Consider the following 13,440-nt stretch of genomic DNA (forward strand, 5'->3'; position numbering starts at 1 on the left):
GAGGAATTGTGACATTGGTATATTACTATGGCAATACAGATAAATTTAATCAAGCATTTAGGAAACCAATTATTATATTACTGATTTTATGAAGGAAAAAGTCAGTGGCTTAAAACAATATAAACTTCTTACCTTTAGTTTGTGCGGGTCAGGAATCTGGGTATGACATAGCTGAGTCCTCTGACTCTGGGTCTCTTGCAAGGCTGCAGTCATCTCAAGGCTCAACTCGGGGAGGATCTCCTTCCACAGTCACTCAAGTGGTTATATTAACAGGATCCAGTTGCTCCTGGGTTATCGGATTGAGGGACTCGGTTCCTTGTTGGTTGTTAGTTGGACACCTTCCTCAGTTCCTTGCTATGTGGGCCTCTCCATAGGGCAGCTCACACATCAGAGCAAGCAAACGAGAGGAGGAGAGAACGAGCAAGACAGGAGCCGGAATATTTTTTGACATCCCACCACTTTTGCCACATTCTCTTTGTTAGAAGGAAGGCCCCGGGTCCAGCCCACACTCAAGGTGAGGCAGTTTCTGAGGGTGTGAACACCAGGAAGCAGGATCATCGGAGCCATCTTAGAAACTGCCAACCACATGGGGCAAAACCAGGGACTCACGTTGCCTAAGGCAGAAACGTTTGACAGGTACATGCTTGTATTCCAATTTAAGGAGGGTGTACATGTTTCTGACCTCACTTGCTCATGTTGAGCATTATGCTAAGAAAAATGGAAAAAGTTGCTAAAAATTGAAAAGGTGATCTATGAAAAGGATGTGGTGAAGGAGGTAGCAGACTGGAAAATAAAAACCAAGGACTAAGAGAAAAATGAGAAAACTATTATACAAGGAAGGTACGGGGCCCATAAACTAGAATTTCTACTTATGCATTAAAATATTCTCCAATGACCCAGGAGATAGGACCAGACAAATGGAACAGTTTCTACCATAAACTACCACTTAAAGACACCACAGTTCTAAGACAAAATTGGACTGACCCTATCCACCAAAAAAAAATACTTGGGAAGGGGACAAAGTAACACCTCCATACCGGAATGTGCCATTGTAAGAAACTTCTAGAGACAATTGGCAAAGACTCCCTTACAATTTAAAATGGGCAAACTACATATGCAAGCACTTTGTTTCCTTAAAAGGAGTCTGACGCAATATTGTAAAGCAATAAAAATTAATTTAAAAAAAGGTGTCTGAAAGGAGGAAAAAAAAAATCACAAGTTGAGGGAAAATAACTTAAAAGAGGCTATCTCTTTCCCAATCTACGCAGGCCTGGTGGTCTGTCCCCGGCCCATCTCTCAGGCCACCTCTCCCCTCACTCACTCCCTGGCACCTCAATCCGCAGCCACACTTGTCTCCTTGGCTGTCTGTAAAACACCAGCTTCTCCCCAAACCTCATTTCATTCAGGTCTGTTCCCAAACGTCACCTACCCAGAAAGAACCTCCCTGATTGCTCTCTAAAATAGCATCGATCTGCCCCATCCTCTTACCTTGCTTTGATTTTTCTTTATAGCAGTTACCAGTTTCTGACATTATACGTTTCTTTCTTTACCTGTTTATTGTCTGACTCTTCCACTGAGGTAAAATCTCTATGACCTGGAAAAGGAAGCCGTTGGCTCTTTTCAACAATGTCTGTTGGGTAAATAAAAGAAAAAAATAGAAAGGAGAGGCAATAAAAAACACGTCAGGAGAAGAGCCTGACAGAAAGCGGGAGAAAAACCTGAAGCACAAGCAATTACAATTTGCCAGATATGTGCTAACATGAATTCATGCATAATAGGGAATATTTATATTTGTGTGTAATATGTGACTTATTTTTAAAAAATCCTGAAAGACTCAAATGAGCTAAACTACTTGAAATTATTTAGGACGGTACGTAAATCAGCCCTCCCAGCAGCACTCTCTTCCTCTAGACGCGCGCGCTAATTTCTCTGGATTCTCAGGCGACTGAGCGCACCCTCCCTCTTATAAAATGTATTCTTGTCGCTATTTGATTGGCTGTCCCTCCCAGGCGCTCCTTCCTCATTGGTTGCGTCCCCAGTCCATCACTCTTGGGCTCAAGCGCTCCATTTGTCTGCTGCCTCAGACCTCGGCTGCCGGCGGTACTAAAACCGGAGTAGGTCCCCGGTGACGTCAAAGGCGCTGCCCGCCCACATTCCAAAGCCTGGGCGGAGACTTCTCGCTGCCCCTGCCTCTGGACGGAGAGCAAGACTTATGATTGGGTAGGGCGGGAGAAGTGACCATCCGATTGGTCCTCGCCCTTGAGGGAGGCGGAGTCATAGCTGTGTCCTGGAGCAGAGCTGAGGAGCCCTGTGGAAACTCAAAGTTTGTGTCTGGAGCAGTAGTGGAAAGTGAGCTTATTGAGAAGGGCTTTTCTTGGGATGAGTACTGATCTCCTGCCTTTATTTTGGATACACACCCTGCTCTATTCTCCTCAGCCTTCCGTCTGATCTCTAGACAGTCTGTCTCCTCTGGGGATTCTCAGATCTCCGAGGACGGTGGACCGGAGCCCTTGACAATTCTCTCTCAGGCAGAGGAGCGAACGTTTTCCTTCCTAAGTGCATAAGCTACACGCATACGCACACACACGCACACACACTCACGCAGAGGCGGATCACGCCCTCCGAGGCCGCCCTACCCGCTCCCCTCCTGCCCTCAGCATCCTCGGCCCAGCGCGCCTCGGACCACCATGGAGGTGCTGGAGAGCGGGGAGCAGAGCGTCCTGCAGTGGGACCGCAAGCTGAGCGAGCTGTCAGAGCCCGGGGAAACCGAGGCTCTCATGTATCACACGGTGAGGACTTGGCGGGGCGGCGAAGGGGCGGCTTGAGAGGGGGAAGTGTCATCAAAGGAACAGCTCGGGACAGGGAACTGGGAAGGAAGTATTTGGGAAGAGTATGCCCAGAATGGAGAGATCTGGGGAGAGGTGTGGTTTTTCTAGCCGAACAGTGAAGGTGGGCCGCTCTCTCTTTTAAACTTTTGATAATAGTAACGACGCTTTGTATTTCTTCAGCAACTTATACTCTTTTCCCCGAGGGCTTTTCACATATGCTATATCATTTCCTATTGCGCTGTAAAGCTGGAGAAGGGGTAGATGTTTTGATAATCTGCCTCTGTTTAGTTTGCTACTAATTTTTGTGGGAAGATTTTTTAAAAACTGGGCAAAATAAAGTAGCATTTTCTTTCCTTCGCTGTCATATTCGCTCTTTCTCTTCCTTTACTTTCTTATTTGAATTTTAGGAAGTATACCTGTGTGTGTGTGTGTGTGTGTGTGTGTGTGTGTGTGTGTGTGTGTTTTGAAAAAAGGTCCCTTCATATTAGGAAGAAGACTACTGTATTTGGCTCCTTTAACTGTTCAGCCAAGAAATCTGCTTCCTCCTTCTTCAGAGGAAAGATCAGCCAAGGAGAATGGAAAATCTGAGGCAGTGCATATTTCAGAAAGGCTTTGGAGAAGGTGGGACAGCTCGCCAGTTCCTTGCTCAGTCTTATGCCCCAGAGATCCCTTTGGGCATTAAACTGTCACGGAGCACACACATTTCTTATAAAGTTTTCAATTTCAAGTTTTTGGTATTAAATTTGCAAAATGAAATTTTGTTTCCAACAGCCAGCACTGATAATATGACTTTATTGTGAGATCTCTTTGTTTCTTTTTTACAAATGCGGAGTTTGTATAGAGAGAGACACTAATGAGAAAATGAGAGGCTTGGCTATTTCCCCTTCATGATTCTTTTAATGGAGTCAGTGCCAGGATATTTGAAACTTTTGCAAAATGGCCTGCAGGCTCCACCCCTTTGGCCTTTGCCTCTGGCTGACGTTATTTTGGGAAAAGGGATGAGGGCCTCCCTGTGATTCCCACCAAGGCATTTGTGGTGGCTGAGAATGGCTTGTTGAAAACATGCTGAGTGCAGGGCAGAGAGGTAGTGGAAGTTCATGCAGGGTCAAAAGCCAGATGTGTGGTGTGATCTTCTGAGCTTTGCTCACTGAGTCTGTCCCGAGGACACCACACGTGGGCTGCCTTTGGATTGGGGGCCCAGATGTGCTTCCCGTTGCCAGGACACAACTCAGAGAACGCTGGCCCTCAAATATCTTCTGATAGTATCTCCAGATATTTCTCCTGACATAGGCCACATTTTAACCATTGGCGAGGGGCAGCTCTTCTCTTTTGTTCTCACGAGTACTGTGAAAATGTCTCATCCCGCAGCTGTAATGCTTTGGGGTGTCTTTCAGCCGGTGGGATGAATTATGCACAGCATCCACATTCCCTTTCTCAGGCCTCATGACTTGCATTTGTGAGATCTTATGCCAGGGTTTGAGATGCTACCCGTGACTGTGACATTAACTTCAGGCAGGCCAGCTTGGACTGGCTCTAACTGCCATCTTTAAGCACAGTCTCAGGGGTAGAGACCTTACCTTCCTTTTGGTAGCAAGGACTTAGTTTTTCTATGTCATTGTAATGAAGCAGTGATGGGTGATTATTTTTCTTCTAATTTGATTTTTTAAAAATTACTTTTATGTATGCCACTTAGGGACGTGTTTCTCTTCTGGGCAGCTCACTCATATAAAATGCCACTTGTCACTGCTGCAAGCCATGGCCCGCAAACTGAGTATATGAATTAGTTTTGAAAGACGTATTGGATTTGGTAGCACAGACAACTGGGTTATATTCCTTCTAAACTCAGGGGAGTTTGGCAGAGATTTGAAAATAGATAACTTTCCCATCTGTTTCTTGAACTCTGTTGGGTATCCAGTTGCAGAGCTGGTTATCATTGCCATTTGTCCATAATGAGAAATGGCCTGACCTCCAAGTGGAAAAAGGATGGCCTGATGATGCCTTCACTCACAGATGTATTTGTTCTTTCAATGAATGGTTATTGAAGAGCTTCTATGTGCGAAACACTGTTCTAAGCAGTTGGGATACATCAGTGAACCAAAAAAAAAAACCTCAAAATTCTTGACCTTGAGAAGCTTACCCTCTAGGCCTGAAGTAGGGGAGAAGGTTATCTCAGCAGGATGAAAAGCCAGAGCAAACGCTCTAAGGTGGGAGTGTGTCTGGCATGAGCTTATGGTAACGTCACCTTTTGTTTTAGATTCCCCCATTTTTGTCAGTTTTTTTCTTGTAAAAATGCAGGTTACTTCTGAGGCAGAGTGCCTGCAGAGTGCCTGTTTTTGGAATGGCCCAGTGAAACTTTCCAAGCTGAGTGGATCAGGCATCACACAGGGAGTGGAGAGCCTGCAGGGAGGGTAAGGTACAAATGTAAGCTGGGAAATATAGCTACCATCTATTGTATGTTTATTATCTGAAAGGGAGGGCTGGCTTCATGGGCCTGCCACCTGTGCCATCCCACAGGGCCCCAGACTTCGATGCTCTGCTGTCGCCATCTTGAGATCCTCCATAATTTTTGAACAAGGGCACACATGTTTGCATTTTGTAGCAGGTCCCGTAGATTATGTAGCTGGTCCTCATGAAAGGCATTGTACTTAGTGCTTTACCAAAATGATGTACCAGTGGGACTTCCCTGGCGGTTCAGTGGTTAAGACTCGGAGCTTCCACTGCAGGGGGCACAGGTTCGATCCCTGATCCGAGAACTAAGATCCTTCATGCTGCAGGGCACAGCCAAAAAAAAGAGGATATCTCAATGATCCAGTGAAGGAGTCGTTTTACAGATGAGAAAACTGAGGCTTAATGAGTTTAAGTGACTTGGTAAAAGGTCGTTTAAACTCAAGTCTACCTGCCTCCAAAGCCCAAGCTCTTGACCACTATGCTGTATGAATGAAGGATCCAGACTTAAAAGGAACTGAATCAGAGGATGGGGAGTGAGAAATTGCTGAGTCTGAAGGCAGCTAATATTTAAAGAAGGGGGCAGTGCAGCCACCAACCCTTCCCATCATGGTCACTCTCTTGGCTCTAAATAGGGATTTAGCTACCACATGCGTGATTGTTAATGCTGCTTTAGCAAAACTGTCACCGACCTGATTTTAAAAATATAGAAGTTGCCCGAGGCTGGGATTGTCACATCTCCGCGGTGCCTTCTGTGAGCCATCAGGAGCAGTGTTTTTCTCATTTGGTTTGTTATGAAGAAAACTTCTGGGTCCAGAAGGACAAAGGCTTAGAGGAGACAGTTTCAAAGTCTATAAAATAATGAACCACACAGAGCGAATTTGGACTTGCTCATTAGATCCTGAATTATTAGAGCTTTGGGCTTCCTCTTGAAGCTGAAAAAATAGTTCCCATACAGATGATGAGATATAATTTTAAATCGGTGGGTAGTACATTTAGGAAAGCTATTGCTTCTAGAGTGGAGACAAGCTAAAACTGGTTTTAGAAAAGATGGCGGATATAAAAATGAGGAGTGTATATATTATGGTTTCAGATCATTGCAAGAAGCCTTGTCCCTTCCCCTAAACCTGCCAGGATGTTGGATGCTTCTAACATTCATGTTGTGTTTCCTGTAAGATTCTGTGCAAATTACATTTCTGGGAATTTACTGTGGGATTTTGCAATTTAAAGAGCAAAACAGTCTATAAGTCTTATCTATGTGTATTATTACATGCACTGACTATATCCGGGCAGATGCTCAAGAAACAGATGGTTGATGTTTTTCTGGTAAGGGGACTTGAGGGACTAGAGGTCAAGGGAAGGAGGGAGGGAGAGGGGGTTACTTACACACTATCCCTTTCGTACTGTTCAAACTTTTACCTCCTGAAAGTATTGAGGAAATGAAAAATGACAACTTAAAGGCACCACATAAAACTGGACTAGAGGTAACTTTAGCCTGCATTTCCTTGGGGAGAGAGGGGCTTCTGGTGCTCACTCAAGACCACCAGAGTTGGTAGAGGCCTTGGGTAATGAATAGAGGAAGCAGGAGTGCTTGCTGGAGAAGGGCTTTGAGGATGGAGGATTAACAGTGGGTTTGTGTATGATAAACTTCGTGCTCTTGGTAATTTTCTTATAGTGCAGTTTAGCAATCTGGAAAAGAGGGATTTTATCAATTTTTGCAGTGATTATTTTTTTTAAGGTATACAATAGGATACCTTTTCTTTGCAAAGATAATGACAGAGGTTCTGCTTGGTATTTCATTTTATTTTATTGAGGTATAGTTGATTTACAATATCATGTTAGTTTCAGGTGTACAGCACAGTGATTCGTTTATATATATATATATATATTTTTTTTTTTTTCTTTTTCCGATTCTTTTCCCTTATAGGTTATTACAAAATGTTAAGCATAGGGCTTCCCTGGTAGCACAGTGGTTGAGAGTCCGCCTGCCGATGCAGGCGACACGGGTTCGTGCCCCGGTCCGGGAAGATCCCACATGCCGCACGGAGTGTCTGGGTCCGTGAGCCATGGCCACTGAGCCTGCGTGTCCGGAGCCCGTGCTCCACAACGGGATAGGCCACAACAGTGAGAGGCCCGCGTACCACAAAAAAAAAAAAAAAAAAAAAAAGTTAAGTATAGCTTCCTGTGCTATAAGAAGGTCCTTGTTGGTTATCTATTTTATATATAGTAGTGTGTATCAGTTAATTCCAACCTCCTAATTTAGTTCTGCTTCTTTTAAATACTAAATTCATGTAAATCCAGTTTTTGTAGAATTATTAGTGGTTATGCGCTTAAATTTTATGTCCAGTTGGTTCTTAAAATGAAATGACTGAGCCCAGAGGGTGGTAGGTGGGGTGTTAAGGGTAGGTTCCACCTGCCTGGTGAGCGGATGTGAAGGCCATCTGGCTTCCACATCCATCGTGATTGCCGGAAGGTGGAGGGTTGGTCTGAGAGGCTGGAGGTTTCCCCTTCCTCTCCGCGGCCCAGAGACTTGATAGGGCTCCGGTGGGATATGGGAGCTTTTGGTTTGATGTCCGCCTCTTATTGTTGGCCTCTGGCCAGATTCTGAGTGGGACCTTGGGTCCTTGTGGCTTGAGAAATCATTACTTCTGGTCACCTGACCTACACCAATTGAATAAAGGTAATAAGTTCCAGTAGGATACAGAATTTTGAAGTCAGTATAATTTATCTTCAAGGCCCTACTTCACCTTTCTTCACCTTCACCCCTTTCATGTTTCCCTCGCTTCTTGGACCCCAAGTTGCTCGCTGTAATGTTGTTCTCTTTCCAACTTCTCCTCTTTAATTTTGTTCTCAGGAAAGATTTTTAAGCTTACACTAAAAATTTCAATATTAGTAAAGCTAAACATATGACCCCTACACGGGCATTTGTATTTAACAATAATTTCTTGAATCTCTAAATGGAGAACTTTAGGCAGTAGCCAGGTAGTAGGGGAGGAGTATTTGGGGAACTGGGGGGAGCTCTCACTACCCCTCTGCATGTGGCCCCTATTCATAAGGCGGCCTTGCATATATGTTGCTGATTTCGCTATGATCTAAAGAATTTTCATTGTTTTGGTGAAAAATCTTGGACTCAATTAGATTATTGTCTCTGAAATTGTTCTCATTGTGTTAACACGGGTTGGGGGAAGGTGGGCTTGGGCACAGTTCTGAAAGATGAGAGGGCAGTACTGAGTTTTGTACTTGCCCTCTTTCTTGAGTGATCCCTGAGTGATAATGTCCTATTGAGCTCTGCTGTGAAATTGCGCTGGCAGGAGAAATGAGGCACTGCATCTAGATTAATAATTGAATTAGATGACAGTGCTTGCCACTGCAAGTAACTGAAAACCGATTCCCATGGCTTACACAATAAGTGAATTATTCTGTCACGTTGCAAGATGCCCAAAAGTATAGCTACATGTTTGGCTGATTCAGCAGCCCCTCGGTTCATCATGGACCTAGATTCTATCCATCCATATGCAGGTTTCATCTTCAAGTTGGAGGCAACCAGAAGGCAACTCATAGCCATACGAAGTTTCAGGTGTTCAAATAAAACTGACAATATCGAAAGGGAGAAGAGAGGTTGTGTCTTCTCTATGTCCTTTTTTAAGATGGAAGAAACTTTTTTTAGATGCCTACCAGCTGATTTCTCTTCGAGCTTTATTGTCAAGGATTGGATCACATCATCATTTCTGAACCAATGGCTGGAAAGGGATTTACCTGATTGGCTTAGATTAGTCATGTGGGAATGGAGGAGCTATTGGAGCCTCAACCAGCATGACCATGTGTAATGATCACTAGTCAAATAGTCTGAGTTGGCAGACCTTTCCTTCACTAAAAGGTGTGTGCATTTAGCTAATGGCTGTTTTTCTCACAAAGGTGGGCTAGCAAATGGAAAATGTTTTACAACATTTAAGCATGGAATGTCTCTGCAGTGCATGCAAAGGCTATCATGGAGGGGGTACTGCTGTGTCCCAACTCACAAATGAGGAAATGTAGAATTAACTATATTATCTGAACTCTCTGCGTCAGGGTCAAATATCAGGGCTGGAGGTAACTAGCTGAGCCTGTAATCATGATCACGGTGCAAGACAAGAATGAGTTTTTCTGTGCCAGGTTCACACAACCTCATCTCCGCAGGCAGAGAGCTGAATGCCATTATTTATTTATTTTTTTTTTTTGCGGTACGCGGGCCTCTCACTGCCATGGCCTCTCCCGTTGCGGAGCACAGGCTCCAGACGCGCAGGCTCAGCGGCCATGGCTCACGGGCCCAGCCGCTCCGCGGCACGTGGGATCTTCCCGGACCGGGGCGCGAACCCGTGTCCCCTGCATCCGCAGGCGGATTCTCAACCACTGCGCCACCAGGGAAGCCCTGAATGCCATTTTTCAAAGAAGCTGTTTTTCCAGTTGCATGTGGCTATTCAGACACTGATAAGGTCAGAGTGTGCCTGTTTGCAGCTTGAACTGCCGGCCTCAGCCCTGCGGGGCTCTGACCTGCCTGTGGACTGTCTTGGGGCACATGGCCTTAGGCTTTGGCTGGGAGTTTGGTAGGACTGTGGGCCTAGGGCTGCAGAGTGTCTGAATTGCTTGTCAGTGATTTTATGAATGAGGGAGTAGTGTTTACATTCCCTACCTCAGTAGAGTCAAGCCTGAAATGAAATGGTGAGATTCACCATTGGTGTCAACCTTGAGTCTATTCCCCCTTCTCCCGGCTCACCACATGCTCTCCGGCTCTTCCAAGTGAAGCTCCAAGTGACCTCATTATTTTCCCTGAACGGAATTGTCTAGGTTACTGACAAGGCACATAGGAGGTGATGGCCCCTTTTATCTATGGAGAATCTGAGGCCTCGAGCAAAAAAGAGACCTCAGCTGGAACACAAGCTTCTTGAAGGCAGGGGACATGACTGTCTTTTCTATACTCCCACGCACAGGATGCCCAGAGATATGTAATACTTGCCTGATGCACAATTACGTAGAGCAAGGCAGTCTTGGAGAATGAATAAGCTCAGTGACCTTGGTCTCTTGTTAATGTATTTTTTTTTTAAAAACTCTGGATGCTTGGAAATGCCTCTGCAAGTCTCACAAGTTAATATGAAAGTGACTTGGGTAGTTTGATGTCAATAACTTTCCTTGTTTAGTTTTGAGACCCAGATAGGAGGGAGGATGATTCTATAATAGTCCCAGTTTCTGCTAGAGTAGAGTTGAAGGCAGCGTTGTGGAAAGGGTATGCCTCCGAGCCAGGCAGATTTGGAATCCAGGGCCACTGGTTCTCTGGTGACCTTGGCAAGTAACCTCTCCTCTTTGGGTCTCAGTTTCTTCACATGTTACTGCCTAGCCCATAGGGTACACACTTTTTCACCCTCTCCCCTGAGTCAAATGTCTTCTTTCTGGGGAAGAGGTATCCCCACCTCAGGAGTCTGATATCATTCAGGAAGCACAAGGGACCTGTAGTTATTCTCTCTCAGGCATCTTCATTTCCTCTCCTCCCCAGCTTCTGCCTTCTGCTGTAAACACAGGTCTCTGCCTTGAACACATGTTTGCCAGATGCTGTTGCCCCTTCTTGCTCTGCTTGTTTTTGCTCTCTTGTTTACTGCCAGGTTTTCTCAGACAAGCAGTCAATAGCTACAGCCTGCATTTCCTCAGTTTTTACTTCTGCCTCCTGTATGTTCTGGTTCCTACTGCTGCCTGAGGGTTCTCCAACTTCTCTCTAACCACTCCATCCACTAGTCTTCTCTCCATCCTTCCCTGCAAGGCCTCATGGAAACATTTGGCAATACTGACCGACCACGCATTCATCTCGTAACTCGCTCTTGCTTTGGCTCCCATGATACCCTGGGAGGCTTAGATTTTCCTCCTTTGCTGGCTGCATTACCACCTGTTCAATGTGAGCGTTTGGTACTTGGTCTTGTGTTCTCCCTGTACACTCTCCTGGGCTCCTCCATCAACTTCAATACAGCTGGTTCTCAGATCTTTACATCTGTTAGTTGTCTGTGGATGGAAACTGGGAGACCTTTGGAATATGACCCAAGATCTTCTGGGCCCTCATGAGCTGTAGAGTGGCTCTGGCTGGGTAACCTTTGAATCTTCCTGATGCTTTACTTTGAGAAGAGCTGAGAACACTTTGATTCCCTTATCACCGCACCCCTGTTATCTCAGGGGATGTTTTGTGACTCAGCTCTCCTGCAGTGTAAACCCAAGAGAGGCTCATGAGTCATTGCTGGGACACAGCTGTTTCTTGAGTCAGTGTCACTCATCAGATGCAGGCTGTGTTTTGACTGGGTTCATACTTATTCTTCAGCTTGGAAAGCACTTTTTTGGTGTTCTGCGGTGGTGTATCTAATTTTTTCCTAGGACTGAGTGGAAGGTCAGTGCAAAAGTCAGATATAAGTTCTTAGATCTTGTACCATTGATCCTTCTGGGGTGTGTAGCTGCTGTCGAGCTCAGTTACAGTTGCCTGATGTTGAATTGCCTGCCCTCGAGTTGCTCTGTTCTGGTGTAATTTATTTATCTAAACTTTATTGACATTACTGAAGAGCTTTTAAAGAATTGAGATGGGTGACGCTGAGCCACTCAAATTTGTATGCCTGCTTCTTGTTAGAAGTATCTTGGAAGAGAGTTTTTCTCTGGAAAAACTCATTGTAGTACAAGTTACTTCACATCCTCCATCTCAGTTTATCCTGCTGTAAAATGCTGCATTTGTGTTATGGTCCCAGAGGTTCCTTTTAACTCCAAAATTCTGTGCTGAGTATCATGCTGTCACCCTTGAAAGTCTCTGATCTTTAAAAAATGGGTGATTTAAAACAACAACAAAGGTCAGTTGATTACCTCTTTCCTTTGGGCACTCAGTTGGTGGGTATAGTTTTGCATTTTGTAGCCTCTGTTTTCTGACTTAAAAACCTTGCTTCAGTAAAACCCAGACAAAATAAAGAATGGAAAAACAGAGAGACACAGAGGTAGGAAACATTTTTTTTAAACATCACACACACACACACACACACACACACACACACACACACAGAGAGACACACACACCCCTCTTCAGACTTCTTGGCAAATTAGAGGAGTCTGGGGGAAAAAAATCTACAGTTTTCTAGTCGTCTGAGTGGAAAATCTTGGTTTTTTAACATTTCATATCTTGGAAATGTCTGAATAGTTTTTGTTTAAAGGGAAATTCCTTTTGGCTGAGAAAGAGCCTGCAGGATTCAAACTGATAGGGTGATTTTTTTAGGAAACTTGGAGGAAACAAGGATTTCTGATGAAAATGCTTTCTCACTAGCCAGTTGTGTCAAACAGACATTTAAATCCAAGGTTACCAGTCAGAGCATTTGAAAGATTCAGCCATTATCTCCTTCCTTCCCCTTGCTTCCTGTCTATACATCCTGGGGAAATATCTGTCATCATTGGTCCTTCCTCCAATTTGAGGAACTTAATGAACTGCTTTTCTAAACCTGTGCATGTTCCAGGCAGGAGGATATACATTCTTGACCTTGTGGTTCTCCCAGCAGAGTGGGAAGGGAGATATGTAAAGAAGTCATTAAATCACAAATTAAATATCTGGTGTACATCTTGCTTTAAAGCTGTGTTCAAAGTCTTTCTGGCACACAGAGGGTGGAACAAGAGATCTGAAGGAGATGAAGAGTTGGAGAGCCTCTCACTGAAAAGGTGATATTTGCATTGCGTCCTGAAGTATAAATAGGAGTTCTCCAGGCCATGGGAACAGCACATACAGAGTAGGAATGTATAAAATGTCATAGTTGATTCTGGGAATCCCAGTGGTTTTATGTAGTTTCGAGTAGGATGCTCTATGGGGAGTGTTGGGAGATATGATAAGATCATACAAGATTTGCATGCTTTGTTAACCATTTGGATATTCTTTTGTAGGCAGTAGTGTGGGAAGCTTTTAGGACTTTTACTAAAAAAGAGACAGGGAGAGAAGTGTGTTTTGGAAAGGAAACCCTAGTGTTTATGAAGCATGGATTGGGAGGGGAGAATTAATGGCAGCAAGATGATCTGCTGGCTGGCTATTTCATCCATGTAGTAGAGCAAGGCACCATGAGGGCCTTGAACCTGACAGGGAGCAGCACATGAATACAAGAAAGGGTTAGGAGCTGGGCGTGAAGACTTGGTGGCG

General features: G+C 44.6%; 1 protein-coding gene across 1 annotated transcript in view; it reads left to right on the forward strand.

Moving 5' to 3' along the window:
* Nucleotides 1-2,293: 2,293 nt before the first annotated feature.
* The window catches only part of CREB3L2 (cAMP responsive element binding protein 3 like 2), a 126,664-nt gene continuing 115,517 nt past the window's right edge, over nt 2,294-13,440 (forward strand). Inside the window, exon 1 of the mRNA XM_059074904.2 lies at nt 2,294-2,789. Within this exon, the coding sequence (XP_058930887.1) occupies nt 2,688-2,789 (102 nt within the window). The 5' untranslated portion in view covers nt 2,294-2,687. The remainder of the gene's footprint in view (nt 2,790-13,440) is intronic.

The sequence above is a fragment of the Kogia breviceps genome, chromosome 9 (genome assembly GCF_026419965.1).
Source record: "Kogia breviceps isolate mKogBre1 chromosome 9, mKogBre1 haplotype 1, whole genome shotgun sequence".
Taxonomy (NCBI): domain Eukaryota; kingdom Metazoa; phylum Chordata; class Mammalia; order Artiodactyla; family Physeteridae; genus Kogia; species Kogia breviceps.